The following is a 15,896-nucleotide window of genomic DNA, read 5'->3' on the forward strand; positions in this document are numbered from 1 at the left end:
TTCCTAGGTTAGAGCTGCTGCTTCTCAATACGAGTCTTGTTCGAACTTCCAGAGCAGCCCACGCAGAGCTGCTTGGGTTCATTTGCGCAGTTCACAGCCCACAACCAACCAGCCACATTGTTTGCCTCTCTCGTTCCGTGATTCATACTTTGCAACAAAGACGAGTCTAATGCTCCCAACGTGAGTGTTAAGCCAGGCAGTACTGGATTTTAGGTACATCAATAGAAGCAGTCTGGGTGGTTTTTTTTTCTTTCTTTCTTCCTTGTGAGCACTCATTATGTTCTGAAAATCAGACAGCTTTGCGGCAGTGGTCATAACCATCTGACACTTGTCTGGCTTAATAGTGAAACTGTGATAGGAATTCTCCAATGTTACAGTTTTCTTGTTTTGAGGGATTTGAACTTGTCTCGGGTTTGTGAATTTTGCCTTTTATTTTGTTTCATCTAGCAGTGATTCGCCAATGAGAAAGGTCATGGTTTACTGGAAGCTTGGTGGGTTTTTTTGTGGGTATTCTATTTTTCTTTCCCCTGATAAACACAGCACTTCTCATTTTGCTGTGGGGAGATTTCTTTTTTCTAAAGTATTTATAGTTTTATAATTATTTTTCTGTGGAAAAAAATGGAGGAGTTTCAACTCAACAGCAATGGGCTGGGCCTATTATTTTTTTTTCCATTAAAAGTTAGAAGAAGGAAGGCTGGCCAGTCATTGCAGGTGCGTGTCTGGAAAGAAAAGCCTGGTTTCTAATGATCAAAACCATGCTGGTAAACTTTAGTCCATACTTGTCTGTGTTGGGGTTTTTTTCTGCTTATCACCCTGGGTGAATGCTGGTGGGGTTTCAGGGTGATAGGGGTGCTTTTTAGCAGAGGAGCCTTCTGGGGTTCAATGGAGGTGTTGCTTCTTCCTAGCTTTGCATTTGGGCAAGCCGTTCACCATTTGTCCTTCCTGGCACTGCAGTGCCCCTGCACACCGAAGCCAGTGGCATCCAGGGCACGGCAGATGAGCCGTGACCGCTGCAGAAGGGCCGGAGCATTGCTGAACCCTGTTCTTCACTGTTCCTCTGCAAGACCCTGAAGCTGGCAGGATGAGGAGTGTCAGTTTGCCTGAGGAAGGATCTGCTTTGCTGTTTTGGAAGGTGGCCCCGTGTGTAGGGGTCATCCAGCTGTTACAGCTGTCACCATCCACGCATCTGCCTTTCCTCACAGCTGGGGAGAATGGCCTTCTCTAGCTGTCATCGTGGGTGACTTTTTTCCCCCTTGCAAAGGCCAACTGTTACTGTAAGACTCCAAATAAGCCAAGGAGGCCTGGGCTGGGTCCTTCAGCTTTGCTGACAGCACTCGCTATTCAGCAGCCTGAATGCTGTCTCTGTACCCGCCTGTCCTCTCTGCACGCTCATCAGCTGCCCTATTGATTTTATGCAGCAAAGAAAAAAAGAAACCAGGGCAAGAAAGGAACTGCTTTCTGCCAAAGCAGCCCCTGGGGAATCCCAGTGCTGCCAGCCAGAGCCGGTCAGTGGGAAATGGGGGCCGAAAGGCTGCCATGGGCTGTACTGGAGAGGAGGTGTTCCGGGGAGGCTGGGGATGCGCAGGTACCTCGAGGTGCCCCTTGGGAGCCCCTCTGCTTCTGCAGCCTGATGCTTGCATGAATCACAACGTTGTCATTGGTTTCACTATCTCTGGACTTCTCGAGGTTTTTGAAGCGAAAAGCTTGGCATTCCACAGGCTGCAGGTATTTACCAGCTGCCTGAATACATGTGGTTTGCCAGCAGCTGAGCCCAGCCCCTTCTAGAAGGGGTGAAGCCAAAAGTACCAAACCCAGATCCTGCTTCGGCAGGAAGGTGGGAAATCTCCCAGCAGTTCAGGATCCAAGGAAGTGTGGTTTGGGAGCGAGATCTGCAGGCTGGGACACAGGAAAGCTAGATTGTATTCCTGATCTGCTGGAGAGTACACCCATATCCTTGGACAAATTGCTTAATCTCTCCTTGCCTTAGTTTCCTGTTAGCAAATGATACTCCTTATCTTTCACCTCTCCTCTCAGTAGAGGAAAGAGTCTGTCTTTTAGTATGTATCTTATTACAGTTCCTTGTCCGGTGACTGAGGCCCCTCTACCTTGATAAAATAAATAATTGAATTTAGATTAAATGGTCTAATATAATCCTGCCCAGTGGTTACTAAAAACACTTGAATGAAAGTTCATTCTGAGCCTCTCTTTCCATTTCCTCATAAGGCCAAGACACAAAGTAATTAGATGTAGACGTAGGTTGTTATTGTAGCACAATGGCAAAGATCAGTGGTTGTTGGTAGGAATGGCTTTTATAATCTAGTTTAATGGTCATTTACCTTTCAGTGACCTTGGTGTCAGGCGAAATTGGCAGCTCTTTTGCAAGGAATGTGCTTCCTCAATGGGGGCTTTGCAAGCTGCTGCATTTTTGGCTCTCGTCTCACATGAACTAGGATAGACGCTGCTGCAATGCAAGAGACTTTCTGTCTGCAAAGAAAGGCTGTAGACTCCTGCCAAAAGAAGCCCTTTTCAGTGCTGTCCTGCTGCCACTGAATTGCCGTTGAAACAGACCGGCCGTGTTTGGAGCAATTCTTTGCTTATTGCTGAGACCAACATCGCAGCCTTCGAACAGAGAGAGTCTGCTGTGGTCAGAGGTCTGCCCAGGAGTTTCTGTAAATAGGGTTGCGTTGTCTTGGAGTAAAAGGAGGGAGAACATTTCTCATCCAGTTAAGCGCATCCAGGAGGAGCTGGTAGTTCTGGTTGTAACCCCCATGCTATAAGTCCTTACTACGTCAATAAAGATGTGATGTTTCTGTACACCCTAAAGTTCAGTCCTCTCAGTGATGATCATCCATTCACTACAGATGCAAATAAGCCATGTTTTTCATTGACTATGATGCTTCTGTACCTCCCTCTATCGTGTGTTGAGAAATCCTTATGGGTTTTGTCTAGTGACTGATGCCTGTGGCCATGGAGAAGAATAGCATGATATGGGGTACCATTAACGATCACAGCACAGCTCGTATCTGTGGCCGTCCTTTGTAAGGAGACGGAGTAGGTCATATCCTGGGGCTTGAGAGGACTGGATTCAGCAGAGGTATTCACAGTGATCTTGGCAAGGTCTCTTAATTCTTCTGGGCCCATCTTAACCTTAGAGGTAATCTCCCAGTTTCTGTGAAGTAGGCTGAATTTTTGCAAGTGCTATGGAGGTATTTATTTCAGATGGTGCCAGAAAGATTACTTGAGTCACATTGTGCTTGGAGGTTCACAAATAAGCGCTATGAGAGTTGAGAAGAGCCATGTAGCTGTGGTAGGAGGTTTCTCAAAAGCATCTCTGAGAATTGCACTGCCTTGTGACCTGGGCTCTGTCTACTTCAGATCTCTCATCCTGCTGCTCACAGTCATTTGATTTTGGAAATGCATTGCTTCATCTGTTAACTGTTGCCCTGCAGAGCAAGCCTAGCTACAGATGTCATCTCTTTATATGCTCTTGTTTCTAAACTGCTAAGATAAGGAGCAAAAAACAGTGCGGCTTGGAGCAAGAGCCATTTGTTTCAGGCTGCCTTGGATAACCACCAACCTCTTTTTCCCATGAGCATGTTCAATGCATCATCACCACAGCGTGCTAAGTCTTTAGCTGAGATCTAACAATGGTTTCCAGCATTCAAAATCCTGAGATGGTTTGACGTACATGGGCTTTCAGTTGTCTGAGTCCTGTTGACCTGCTGCAACACTTGCTTGCACAGAGGATCTTATAGACCCTCATTGTATTAATTCTTCTTACTTCTCACGCTCATCGCTCCCCAGTAAGTATTAGCTCGTTCTCCTTCTGATATAAGAGAATGAATGGTCACATTCATTTCAATGGCAGTTTATTTTTGCAGGTATCAGGTTTGGATTGGGAATGTCCAGCTGAGATCAAAGAGATACTTGCACAGAAGCAGATGGTTTCTATGCTGCTTCTTGCTGAAGAAGAGCAAAATGAATCTCTCTTGAGTCCCTGAAGTGTGAATCCATTGAAGTCTGACAGAGTCTTTCCACTGACCTCTGTGGCCCCAGGATCACATCCTAAATGAGTTGCTTTGAGGCACTAGAAGCCTGAATTCAGCTTTGGTGGGCTGGAAAATGTAACCTACTGTATGGGCTGCGCTATTCATAAGTGCTCGGCCCTGTGTGAGTGCTAGCTGTGGATGCCTGGGAGAAGAATAAAGTCATTTTCTGCAGTCACAGGGGTGGAGGAGGGAATAGGAATTATACACCCTTCCCTGTGAACCCAGTATCATGACATCCATGTGGGCAGCTCTTGGGAGCTGGCCTGCTTCTGAAGCTTCAGATTAAGGTTAGGTATTTTTTTACGCTGTTTCTTCCGATTCCATCCCTGACACAAATGCCCTGTCCACCACACCTGACCAGCAGGAACCAACCTCAATTTAAATTTTCTGAAATGGGCCACTGAAGTACATGAGTGATCATAGAAAAGCTGGGATTTACCTTGGTGGAGTTTAAAAAAAACTCAGAAGCAGCAGCATCGTTGAGGCTTGAGAGAAGCCGGTTTTGAGCATGTTTGACACCCAATGCTCACAGTTCATTGTGTAATGATATCAGTGGCATCTAGTATTGTTGTCAACAAATACTACCTGTTCCCTTACAGTTTATGAAAAAAGCTGTTATTTCTTGAAATGATTCTTGCTTTCTCTGGGCAAAACAGCAGCTACTCAAAATATTCAAGTTAATGCAGCATGATATAGGTGCTTTCCATTCCCTACTGATCCTAAATCAGACCAGAAGAGAATTAGTTGGGTGTAGAGGGTATAAAACAAAGTGTGAAGAACTGGGTTCCTCTGGGGCCATTACTGAGTGATCTGGAGTCATTAGACTGCTTTACAGTCAAGCTAGTGAAGATTAATACAGTTTGAGAGCAGTAGCGTGTTTTTCAATTAATGGCTAGCAACATAAACCTTTACAGTGTAATTTATGCTTTATTTATCAGTTTGCCTAAGGAATGGTTGCCTCATGGCTAAAGATGGGGGGGTAAGGGCAGGTGAGAGCCATCACCTTCTTAAAGAAATATTCTTTGTGACCTTGGAGGTGGTACCGCTTAAACTAGATATGCTACAAATAGTTCGTACTATGAAACCAAAATATTAACACTTTTCGCATTCATTGGTGTGAACTGTGACTCGGGGGGGTACCATGGGAGCATACAGCATGGAAATGCTCTAAGTAAAGAAAATGGAGCATCGCCCCAGTTAAATCATCCATATGTCGTGTTCCTCGGTGACGTGCTGGAGTCGCAGCCCAGCTCGCAGCCTGGCAGTGGCAAACCCAAGCTTTGCTGCCCATCTCCCCCGCAGCTCCTTAGCATCAGGGAGTGATGGAGTGATGTAGCAGGGGAGCCTCCCAAGGCGAGGAACAGCCCCAGCTGTGTTTTCCACGCTTTTCCCACACACCATCATTCTTGCGTGGTGTTTCCTCTCTCCGCATAATGCTCTGTTATTTCCTCGCTGGACTGGGCTCCTGCCACTGCTGCTAATTAGACCACGATAAACTTTGCTGTGAACAAAAGCAAGCAATTAAACGCCTGTTGCTTCAGCGTGAGCCCTGTCAGAGAAGTGATTTGTTGTTGGCAGAGCTGAGTAGCACCTCCTTGGGAGGAAAACAAACCTATTAGCCCGGTTAGCCACCAGTGCTGGGAGCGGTGTGCTGGATCTTCCGTACGGCAGGTTTTCCTGAGGCTGTCTGAGGCGCTGCTCTGTCTCGGGTCCTTCAGTTCCACGTGGCACAGTGACCTCTGTGGTCACTACCCAAGCAAGGTGGCCTGAGAAGTTACTGGATTATGATTTATGGATGTGGAGGTTTTGGGGTGGGGTTTTTTTGTCTCTTTTGGGGAATACACGTAAACATTTTCAAATTGTTACAGGCAGAGAAATGAGGAGGAGGCGGCTTGGAAAGAGGGAACAAAAAGCAAGGTCTTTAGTAGATCCCAGTCTACGTGAAGTTTGAATGATGTTTACCAGGACTCAAGATTCAAGTGTCAAGATCTTGCTAGCTGCTTTTGTGTAATCTCAGGCCTAGTGCTCAGCATCCCTCGGGGCTTTTCTCCCTTGAGCAAAGAGCCCTGTCGGAAGCATAGCTATATACACAGGATTCTGTTGCTGTACGAACAGACTAAGGGAACATGGAGGGTTTTAGGTTTTGGGACTCTCCTTTCAAAACTAGGGGAAGGGTTCAAGCTGGAAAATGAAACCTGTATTATCCCTGGGCAGAAAAATGGAAAAAATCTTGGAAAACACAGAATTAACATATGTCCCGTTTTGACACGCCACCCAACTGCTTCGCCAACTGTTGTCTTTGTTGCTGTTGTAGCTCTCGAGCAGCTGCTCACAGAACTTGAAGATTTTCTGAGGATACTGGACAAGGAGAATTTGAGCAGCACTGCCATTGTGAAGAAGAGCTTCCTCTCCGACCTTCTGCGGGTCTACACCAAGTCTGGCGGTACAGGCAAGGAAAATGGAGGATGGGACAGTGGGCTCTCATGGGAATTGCTACGGGGCCTTGAAGCAGCGTTTTCTTGGAGGCTGGTGGGAATGGGAGGCATGAAAATTAGAAGGAGAAAATGAAACAGAGGTTATTTTTGCAGTGACCTCTAATGTTTATGTAAAATTACTGTAGTTGTGTGTCCAGCTTTACAAGCAAAGGATTCCCAAGATTCCTGATCCTTTCTGTTTTCCTTATTAAACCTTAAGTTTATTTAATCCACTTTGTAAAATACACAGGATGTACTGTTTGGCCAAGTGAATGTTTAAGTAGAAATTTTAACTTACGGAATTTCCTGACTATAAAGCATTTAATTTTTTTGCTTTTTATTATTGCTTGGGGTTTTTTCTGCACATTGCCTCAACCAACATGCTCTCCCCAAATGTATTCAGCAGAAACACTTTTTATGTTGGCCTTTGTGGAAAAACTTAGCAAGATGAAAGCAGCGGGTGGGTAAAGAGTTCACTTTTCCCTTTGGTTGCAGGTGGTGATGAGGAATATATTTATATGAACAAAGTGACCGTCCATAAACAGCAAGGTGACCAGGAAAAGCAAGACAAAGGTAGGGAAGTGAAGATTAATAGTTGCATCGCATCTAACAGGATGAGGAAGGCACATAGGTGGTTAGAGGCTTGCTTTACCAGTTGGGGGCGGGGGGCCTCTGGCAGCTCTGAGGGCTGAGGCAGTTGATGGTGTGGAAGGACTGCCGTTTTCATGACATTCCCTTAGAAATAGCGGTCTTTGCCAATACTGTGAGGTTATTCCTGGAAGTAACGCTTTGGAGGGCATTATTTTGGGATAAAAATGTTGCCTTCTAAGGCTTGAAGCTGCAGTGTCTGAAATATTTCAGGAAACCTTCATGTTTCCTTTGGCCACAAAACAAGGCACTTCACCTCTTTAAGACCTTAAAAGCATGTGTCATCTTTAGTGTGTTGCTCTGTGCTAGCCCAGAGGGTCTGTGTCATCCCAACCTTGCGAGGCAAGCCCCCAGGTGCAGCCTGCACCCTCACCATCTGCACAGGAGAGCACCTTCATCTCCCGGGGATGCGAGACTTCTGCAGTGTACAAGCCAAGAAATTAAACCTAGATAAAATATTCATTTCCAATTTAGATTTCCCAGCTTTTGAATTTGTAACATGGCAAAGAACATAATTGTCTAAAAATGTTCTTGCTCTTTGAAGTTCATCATGAAAGCTGTCTTTGATAGTTGCGTAAAATGAGATTATTGGTGGCACACATCTCCTTAATGCACACCTAGCTGGAGGCTGACCCTACCCCAAAGTTTTCCATTCAAATAGATGAGATGAGGACACATCAGTGCAGCCTGCTGTTGATGTGCTGGTCCTGCAATAGTTGGGATAGCTCCACGCCAGAGTTGTTTGTTTTGGGGTTGTTTTTTGTTTTGTTTTGTGGTGGGTTTTATTTGTTTTTGTTTTGTTATTTAAAATACCTGCAGCTGAATTTAGGTCAACTTCAAATACTGCTGAAGACAGGATATCCATCCATCCAGATTACACATGCAGTCTCAATGTGATCTCCAGACAGGGCCCTCTGGGTGATGCTGTGATGCTCCGTAACAGGATTGCCCAGCGTCTTGGTAGCTCCCAGCTGCTAGGCAGGAACAGAAACTTCTCTTTATATAAGTTCTTTTTTTGGTGGCTGAAACAAGGCTTGCAATGATCTACCATGCTGAAACACAGGGGCAAACTTCAGACAATTTATTTTTGGAGTTTGTTCTTTTATTTCAGACTTTTCCCTATCAAGGCCATGAGCCTACCCACTCAGACACTCCCTGTGGGACCTGGCACTTCTCTCTTTCTCCGTTTTCAGCAACCTCCCTATTCCAAGTAAAACTTCTGAGTTATTTGGAAATGCTGAAGTCAGTGAGACACACGTATGGAATCTTAGCCGTAGCTGCAGCTGGGTGTATGGCCCTGATCCTTCCTCTGTAACTGGGTGGAGAGGTCTGTGCCTGTCCGGTCCGCAGTGGGACCTGCAGGTTCAAGTGTAGCAGGTGGAGGGGGCCCTGGTACCCACTGGTGCAAGGGGCTGTGATACAGAGCTCCAGTGATTATGCAGCTCCCTTTACCCTTTTGTCTACTGCCACTCTGTGCTCTTGGTCTCACCAAAAAGTCTTCAATGGGATGTGGTGACCACACTCTTTTGGCTGAGGCCAACAGGACCTCTTGTGCCCTGCAGGGTCTCTTCACCACCAGAACTGTGCTCAGGTGTGCTCCAAGCAGCTCAGGGTGAAATGCTTTCCAAAGTGATAATACATCAGCTCCAAACCTCCCTCCTCCAAACCTTAAAATACGCGATTTCTACAAAAAACATGTTTCACTGCTCACTGTATCTACTTGCAATTCTGTCTGTAGGGATTTAAGCGAACAGTACGCTGCTTTTGAGATGCCTTTTTATGGTACAATAATTGAATTCACTGAATGAGTACCATCGTTTACTTGATCTCATTTACTCGAGAAACGCAGCAAGTCTCTACCCTGCAAGTCTACGTAGCTCTTCAGTGAGCCAAATGCGATCTCTTCCTGGAGGGATCAAGGTGCAGGAGTCTGGGAAGCGTAAGGCTCCTGGTGATGCACATTGCAGTCCTCTTAGCCCAAATACTAGGAGACATTTGCTTTTACAAAGAACTGAGAGCAGACAGGTAACAGTTAGTACAGATGTGAATTTTAGCAGTCTTTTTGCTGTTTGTTCTTCTTCCTTCCCTTTCCTAAATGCTCTCCGAATGCCAGGTTTTAGAGAGACATCTTAATCGGAAGACACCTGAAAAGTGTTAATGCTTGTCTAGGAAAAAATACTGCTTCCCTCCCACCCAGTAAGGGAGCAGCCTGTGATTTGTGGCCCTGTGTGTAGCAGAAGGAAGGGGCATGTGCATCACTCTCCATACAGAAAGCGTGTGGTTGCTGCTTGTCCCCATGTCTGGCCAGTGATCGCAGCCCTCTGCAACCTCAGAGCAGAAAACCCCGTAACCTCTCCCAGGGGTCTTGTCAGGATGAAGGTTAAAGGGGTGTTTCTTCCCGCACAGAGCCTGAAAATCAAAGCTCCATCACGTCCTACTCTGCTCCTCAGCTGGAGTACGTGGGCATGTGTCCATGGAGGTGGGCAGGTTTCCAGCAGGGTGAGGACTGAAGCTGTGGTCCCAGTCCTGTGCTCCGAGGTTGGGGGGAGGAGGAACCGCTGGTACAGAAATCAGACAGCATTTTCCTGGCATGGTGAGGTTCAGTGGGATGATTGCTAGGTTTGCTGGAGAGTAGAGAACAGATGGCCACCAATTGTGAAGGGTTTGGCAGTGTTTTTTGCTGCTGCAGGGATTTCTCTTCTGTGGAGCTGAGCATGGGAGGTTCTGCCTGAAGCAGGAGGACGCAAGCTGGCCTGCTTCTCTTTGCTAAAGAGGCCCCTAAAAAGTTCCCTGGTGCACAACTGTGAGTGCAGAGATAATCCCCTCAGGGAGTAGCCCATCTGGGGCTTTAGGAAATCTCAGCCTTGTTTCTGATGTTTCCAAAAGTAGCCATGGCCTCAGCAGCTACTGTTGGTGGAAGGTGTCTGCCCGGACAGTGCCATCTCCTTGGTCCTTTACAGAAAAGGCTAACCTCCAACAGCAACCTGTAGAAGTGTGTCTGGCGGTATAATCATGGGGTATTTTGGTAGGTGGGTCTCCCCACGTCCTCAACTGCTTTACTCTGAACCTTACAAGACATCCAGCAGCCCCACTGGCAGGGTGCAGGCAGCTGCTTGAAGTTGGCATCTGTTGATCCAAGGATCTCCATGCCCTCCTGACTTGCTGAAGTTAGCCAGTGCTGATGACCAGTAGACCTGCATCAAAAGGAGAAATTTGTCACAAGAGATGTGTCTTGGGCTCTTGTGCCACCAGGCCAGGAGCTGGCTACAGCCTGGCAGGGCAGAGCTGTCATCATGGCTTCCAAGCCCCAGACGCGAACAAAGTAATGTGGTTTCCAGCTTCTATTTTTAAAGCCCAGAAATATGCAGCAAAGTCCTGGCCCACGTCTTCTGAGTGCAGTGCTAACCACTGCTGGGCACTGCATGATGCCTTGGCGGTTTCTGTGTGCGCCCAAGGAATGCGGCTGGAGCATCAGCAGGTGACTAAGGCAGCTGGAGCATCAACTCGCTGCAGATTTTGGACTTAATTCCCTCACTTAATTTACTGGACTTGTAGAATCTGGATACCTTAGCCTCATTTCTCCCAAAGGATTTGGCAAGAGACACTGTGCAAAAGGGACTTCCCCTCTACACAGTATAATGCCTTCAAAGTCCTTCATTTTTCAGCCATTTGTGCCTTGCTCCCACTTGTTCCTGAGCACTGCTGCATTGTGCTATCTCAGAGGTCGTGGGATTTGGGCACTTATTTGAAGCCACCGAGGAGTTTTGTGGTGGGGGAAGAGGGGCTGAACACGAGATTTCTGAGCTTTTCGTTTACCCTCCAGCCACTGAATCACTCTGCATTCAGCTGCTTGGAAAATCTGACTTTCCAGAGGCAGAGGCAGATCGCCTGGAGCAGTTCTGCTGCCATATGCCCTTTCACATGTTTGTCCTGGGCTGCTTCAAGAGCAACTCTTCCTTCAGTAGCGATTAGATTACTGTTCTTGGCTGCCTTTGGTAAACCGTTGTGCAACTCAGCTAGGCAGCAACCTTTGCAGTTTGCTGTGGGAGCAGGGTGGTATGAGCTCCAGTTTTGTGGAAGCACAGTAGAGGCAGGGCCAGTCACTGATCTGTCTGCTCTCCGTAGCAGAGATCAGAGCTAGCAAGGACTAAAGTACTATGGATTTCCAGGCACTCTGTAGTGTCTGCCCATGCTGCTTCTCAAGACCCGTTAAAGTTTCAGCAGTAGGTCTGGGCTTCCCAGTTTTCCCCCCAGAAGGAAAAACATGCCCTAAAACCAGAGGCCAGCTCTTTTGCTGCATCTCCTAGTGCCACATTCCTGGGCATGGCCTGAAATGACATGGTGGCCCTGCAGCACTGCCTGTAATTGTCACTCTGGTTCCTACTGAAATAGCACCTCGCTGTTCCTGCACAGCCCCGGGTAGCGAGTGCGCTGCTGGGAAATGCCACATGTCATTGATATAATTGTGTTTCTGGCTTGCAGCACTGGACCGGAGAGATTCCTTGACCAATGGAGACTCAGGACTGCATTCATCCCCTCCTCAGAAGAGCCTGCCGGACCTCCCCCCTCCAAAGGTATGTTCTGCAAATCCTTTGCTTTTCACTGTCTAGCCCTCAGCCTGGGGATCTGAAACCCCAAGACGTCACTTCTGTTATGTACTGTGCAGCATGGCTAAATGGAGAACCTCTGCCTGTGTATGTTAGTGAGGCAAGTAAGCCTTGGTGAGCTTTCTTTAAAGAAATAAAAAAAAAAATATTCAGCTAAGGCAGGGGTCCTCAAACTACAGCCCATGGGCTGGATACGGCCCCCCAGGGTCCTCAATCCAGCCCCTGGTATTTACAGAACCCCCCGCCCCAGCTGGGGGGGGGAACCAAGCAGCCACAGATGACTGCCTGCCACTTCATCCGCATGCCAGCCCCCTGGTTAAAAAGTTTGAAGACCCCTGAGCTAAGGACTCCCCAGTGTCCAGGTTTCCACCTTTACTTGTCGTCTTTATGAATGGTGCAGGTCAGCGTGCAGCTGGGGCAGGCGCTGCAGCCGGCTGGTGCTCCGAGATGGCTGGGTATCCAGAAACCCCTGTGTTTCCCAAAGCTCATGAGCCGATGGAGCAGGCAGCTGTGGGAGCCTGGGGCTTCACGTGTGTGTGCAGGAGTACTGTGCAGAATGGGCTGTGTTCCCTGCCAGGGAAAACCGCACCCATAGCGTGGCAATCCAGGCAGACAGAAGGAAGACAACTGATGTTTTCAAAGAAAGAAAGAGATGGTGGTTCTCAACTGTTGCTTTGGAAATATCCCCTGAGATGTAAAGCAGGTGTGCCTGGGCTGCTGATAGGAGCTTACAAAAGCCATTATTCAGCTGCAGGGCAGCGGGGCGATCCCCAGAATCTCCCTAGCTGGCAGAGCCTTGCAGTTTGGCTATCTGCAAAGAAGATCAGGTTTGCTTCCAGCTGAAGTGCGTGGGGTTGTCTGTGCATTGGGCGACTGTGCTGGGTGTTACGTGGGTTGTGCAGCCCGCTTATCCGCAAGCTGTTGCTGGGACTGTAGATCTTTTCCATAGGGCAGCTATAAATCTAGCAAAGGTCCAGTTCAGCACCATCAGCTTTCAGTGGGATTTCGTCTCTGTGCTAGTAAGCCAGCTCTGCTGTCCTAGAGACACAGGTCACCCTTGACACATGGATATTGCTGTTCGGTAGTTGGTCCCATGTGGGAATTGCTGTAGCTGGAATTTTGGGATGTGAAAGGAAAGGAGGGCAGGGAGTGTGCATGGGGAGGAGGGGAAGACATGGAGGGGTGGTGCATTCATCAACCACGGAGAGAGATCTGCTCCTTTCCCAAGAATGAGGATGCAGGGTGATGCCCCAGGACTTCTGCTCAGGGTGCTGTGTGGCTCAGCTGGAGTTCACTGGAGGAGCTGGGAAGACAAGGGGATAGAGTGGGATGCAGCCAACAAACCCTTGGAGGCAGTGCATTTGCCTGATGGGAGCTGCTCCAGCGCCAGGGAGCCCCTGCCCATGCAGTGGCTCAGGATATGGCGCTGGAGATGGAGTTGCCTGGGAGCAGTGCCCAGAGCAGGAACTGCTGTTTGGCTTTGGATTTCTCAAAGCGGGAGGGGGTAGTGGCTGTGGCAGGGAGGGAGGCAGGAGGACAGCAGTGCAGTGGAGTTGAAGGCATGAGCAGTGGAACTGAGTCATGACCAGGGAAGCAGCAGCTGGGTGTCCCCCAGGCATCTCTGCTTGTACTTGGTGCAGCCCAGCATTCTGATGGGCACTCAGGAAGTTAAATGAAGGAATTAGAAAAAAAAACCAAAACACTCTTGGATTTTAGCTGAGAAGGGTACCTAAGCCACCTGTCTTCTCCCAGGCCTGTGCTGGAACTGCCTCCTCCCCCCTGCTTACCACTGGGGCTAACCCCCCTTGGATAAAGCAGTCAAGTACCTCCTCGCTGTGAGCATCTGAGCACCAGGGAGCTGTTGGCAGCAAGGGTGCCTGAGCATACTTCAGGGAGTGGGGCTGGGGAGAGCTGTAATGTGAACTCAGGTAGTGTGTGACAATCGCTGCTGTGGGGACATGAATCTTCCCTGCCTGTGTTTGCTGCTCCTGGCAGGGGCCGGAGCCGTGGCCACCTGGGCAGTGGAGGAGGGAGAGGGAGCACAGCTCCTTACACAAATAGGGATGTTAGGAGAGGACCTCAGAGTATACTTATTCTAGCTCTGCAGAGTTTTCTTTGGTTTGGTGATGATAAAGCACCCTGTGGTGGTGTTCTAAGCTTGCTTTTTGAGGCACAGGAGAAATTTGGTGGTAAAGCTCTGCACAGCAGATTGTCCCTGGTATTCACTGACACCAACAGTCAATGGGCAAACTGACAGGGGTGGCCCAGTTGGATCCCACTAATTCCTTTGGATTTGTCCCAAAGCAACCTTTAACGAGTGAGTCCTGCAGGCTGTGGCTCAGATATCAGTGACTTTTCATCCACAGTAGCCCTGGCAGCTCTGCCGCTTTCTACAGCCGTTTACTGAGAAAGTCATGCAGATACAGATGCCCAGGATGGTTTATTTGCATGTTCCGTTGTGCTGTAATGCAACAGGCAAATGTTCTGTGTGGACCAGCCTGGGTTAAATAACACAGTATAAACTCTTTGACTTAGAGACAAAATTACTCCATGCCTTTAGGGAAAGAGAAAAGAAAAAAAATAGCTTCTGGGGCAGCTGAGGTGCAGTCCCACCTAGTCCCTGTTGGCTTCCATAGTTTGGAACAAAACAGAGCAACCCCTTTCCCCATGGCTCCTTCCCTGACACCTGCGGGATGGTGCCAAACAAACCCACAATGTTTTTTTGTGTGAGCTGGCTACATGCAGGAGGCCACCACAGATGGTAATTGCAGACGCATTCCCTGGCCAGGGAAGGGATTAAGTAAAGCTTTGGAGTGGCTAGGTTTGGGTTTGTTTCTTTAATTTAACACATCAGGACAAGTTCTAAACCTCTAAGTGTTTGGAGGCAAGTGTTTTCCAGCAGTCCCCCCCTGCATGGCTCTGGAAAGCGAACTCAGTGTCTGCTCACAGCACCTGGCAGACCCACACAGGGAGGAGTTTTCATCCAAGACGCTTGAGAAGTTTGCAAGGTTGGCAGAGTTCGTGTTCTGTACCATGTGGGTACAGAGATGCGTGATTCTGGCCGGTGTGGTCAGGGCTCCTAGCTCCCTCAGGCTCAGCAACATCCTACTTCGTGGGAAGCTGCTGACCAGAAAAGTCTTTTGCTTCAAAGCTTCCTCTCTACTTCTAGGCAGCAGTACCTGTTGGTGGAAATAGCCAGGGCAGGATGGGCAGCTTTGAACCTGCTTTTGATGATGCTGGCACGACCTACAAAGAGATCTTGCCTTAGACTGCTCTGCAATGCTAACGCCCAGCTGGCCCCTCTTCTCCAGGACACCAGGAGCAATCAAGTAGGCTGGCCTGAAGGACCATGCATGATCCATGACATTCAGTGTTGCTGTCTCTATAAAGAGAAACCTGCTCTTCTGCCTGTGCTCCTGGGAGGAGTGGGGCTTTAGCCCTGCACGCACTGAACATCCTATCCAGGGTTCACATAGGTCTCGGTCAGAAGCCAGTTGAAGCGCTGTGAGGCAGAGCATGCCCTTGTCAGATGACGGGGGGTGACTTGGCCTGAGTGACACCTCCCTGGGGAACAGAGGGATGCTACTGTCAGGTCATGAAGGGAGGTGGGATGCCAGGTATTTTGGGAAGAGCATAAGCTGTGCGGTCATCCTACCGTGATCTCTGGCTCCACTGTCCTGATGTTCAATAGCTATGTGAATTGGTTGAAAAGTAAAAAGTTTGTTTCTTCTTATCTCCCCCCGCCCCCCGCACTGGTATTTCTAAAGGATCAAGGCACTGTTTTTCCTGCTAGCCCTTGCTTGTGTTTAGGGAGGGGTTTGGCAGGCACCACAGGGATTTTCCAGCACTTGGATTCTTTTCAAAGGCTTGTTTTCCATCAGTGTTGTTTATCCGTTTCCTTCATATTTTGCTCAGAGCACAATTAAAGATTCCTGATGTAGTTCCTAAAGCAGGGATTTTTAGCTGTTTGCTCTCAGTTAGAGACTTGGAGACGTGACCAGCAGCCGCTCAGGCTATGCTTTTCAGCATAAAGCCAGGATTGCACCAAATGTCTGCCCTTCTGCTTCCCTGCTCGGGCAGTCAGTAGCACAGAAGTTCATCCCCAGTTGCAATAAGCA

At 48.3% G+C, this 15,896-nt stretch overlaps 1 protein-coding gene across 3 annotated transcripts in view; it reads left to right on the forward strand.

Annotated features, from left to right (window-relative positions):
• Positions 1-15,896, forward strand: part of AFAP1L2 (actin filament associated protein 1 like 2) — a 71,307-nt gene that overhangs the window by 36,654 nt on the left and 18,757 nt on the right. For all 3 annotated transcript variants that reach the window (XM_056352264.1, XM_056352265.1, XM_056352266.1), the window contains exons 2-4: positions 6,364-6,492; positions 7,019-7,096; positions 11,654-11,745. In XM_056352264.1, the coding sequence (XP_056208239.1) occupies positions 6,364-6,492; positions 7,019-7,096; positions 11,654-11,745 (299 nt within the window). The remainder of the gene's footprint in view (positions 1-6,363; positions 6,493-7,018; positions 7,097-11,653; positions 11,746-15,896) is intronic.

This window comes from Falco biarmicus, chromosome 9 (assembly GCF_023638135.1).
Source record: "Falco biarmicus isolate bFalBia1 chromosome 9, bFalBia1.pri, whole genome shotgun sequence".
Lineage (NCBI taxonomy): Eukaryota > Metazoa > Chordata > Aves > Falconiformes > Falconidae > Falco > Falco biarmicus.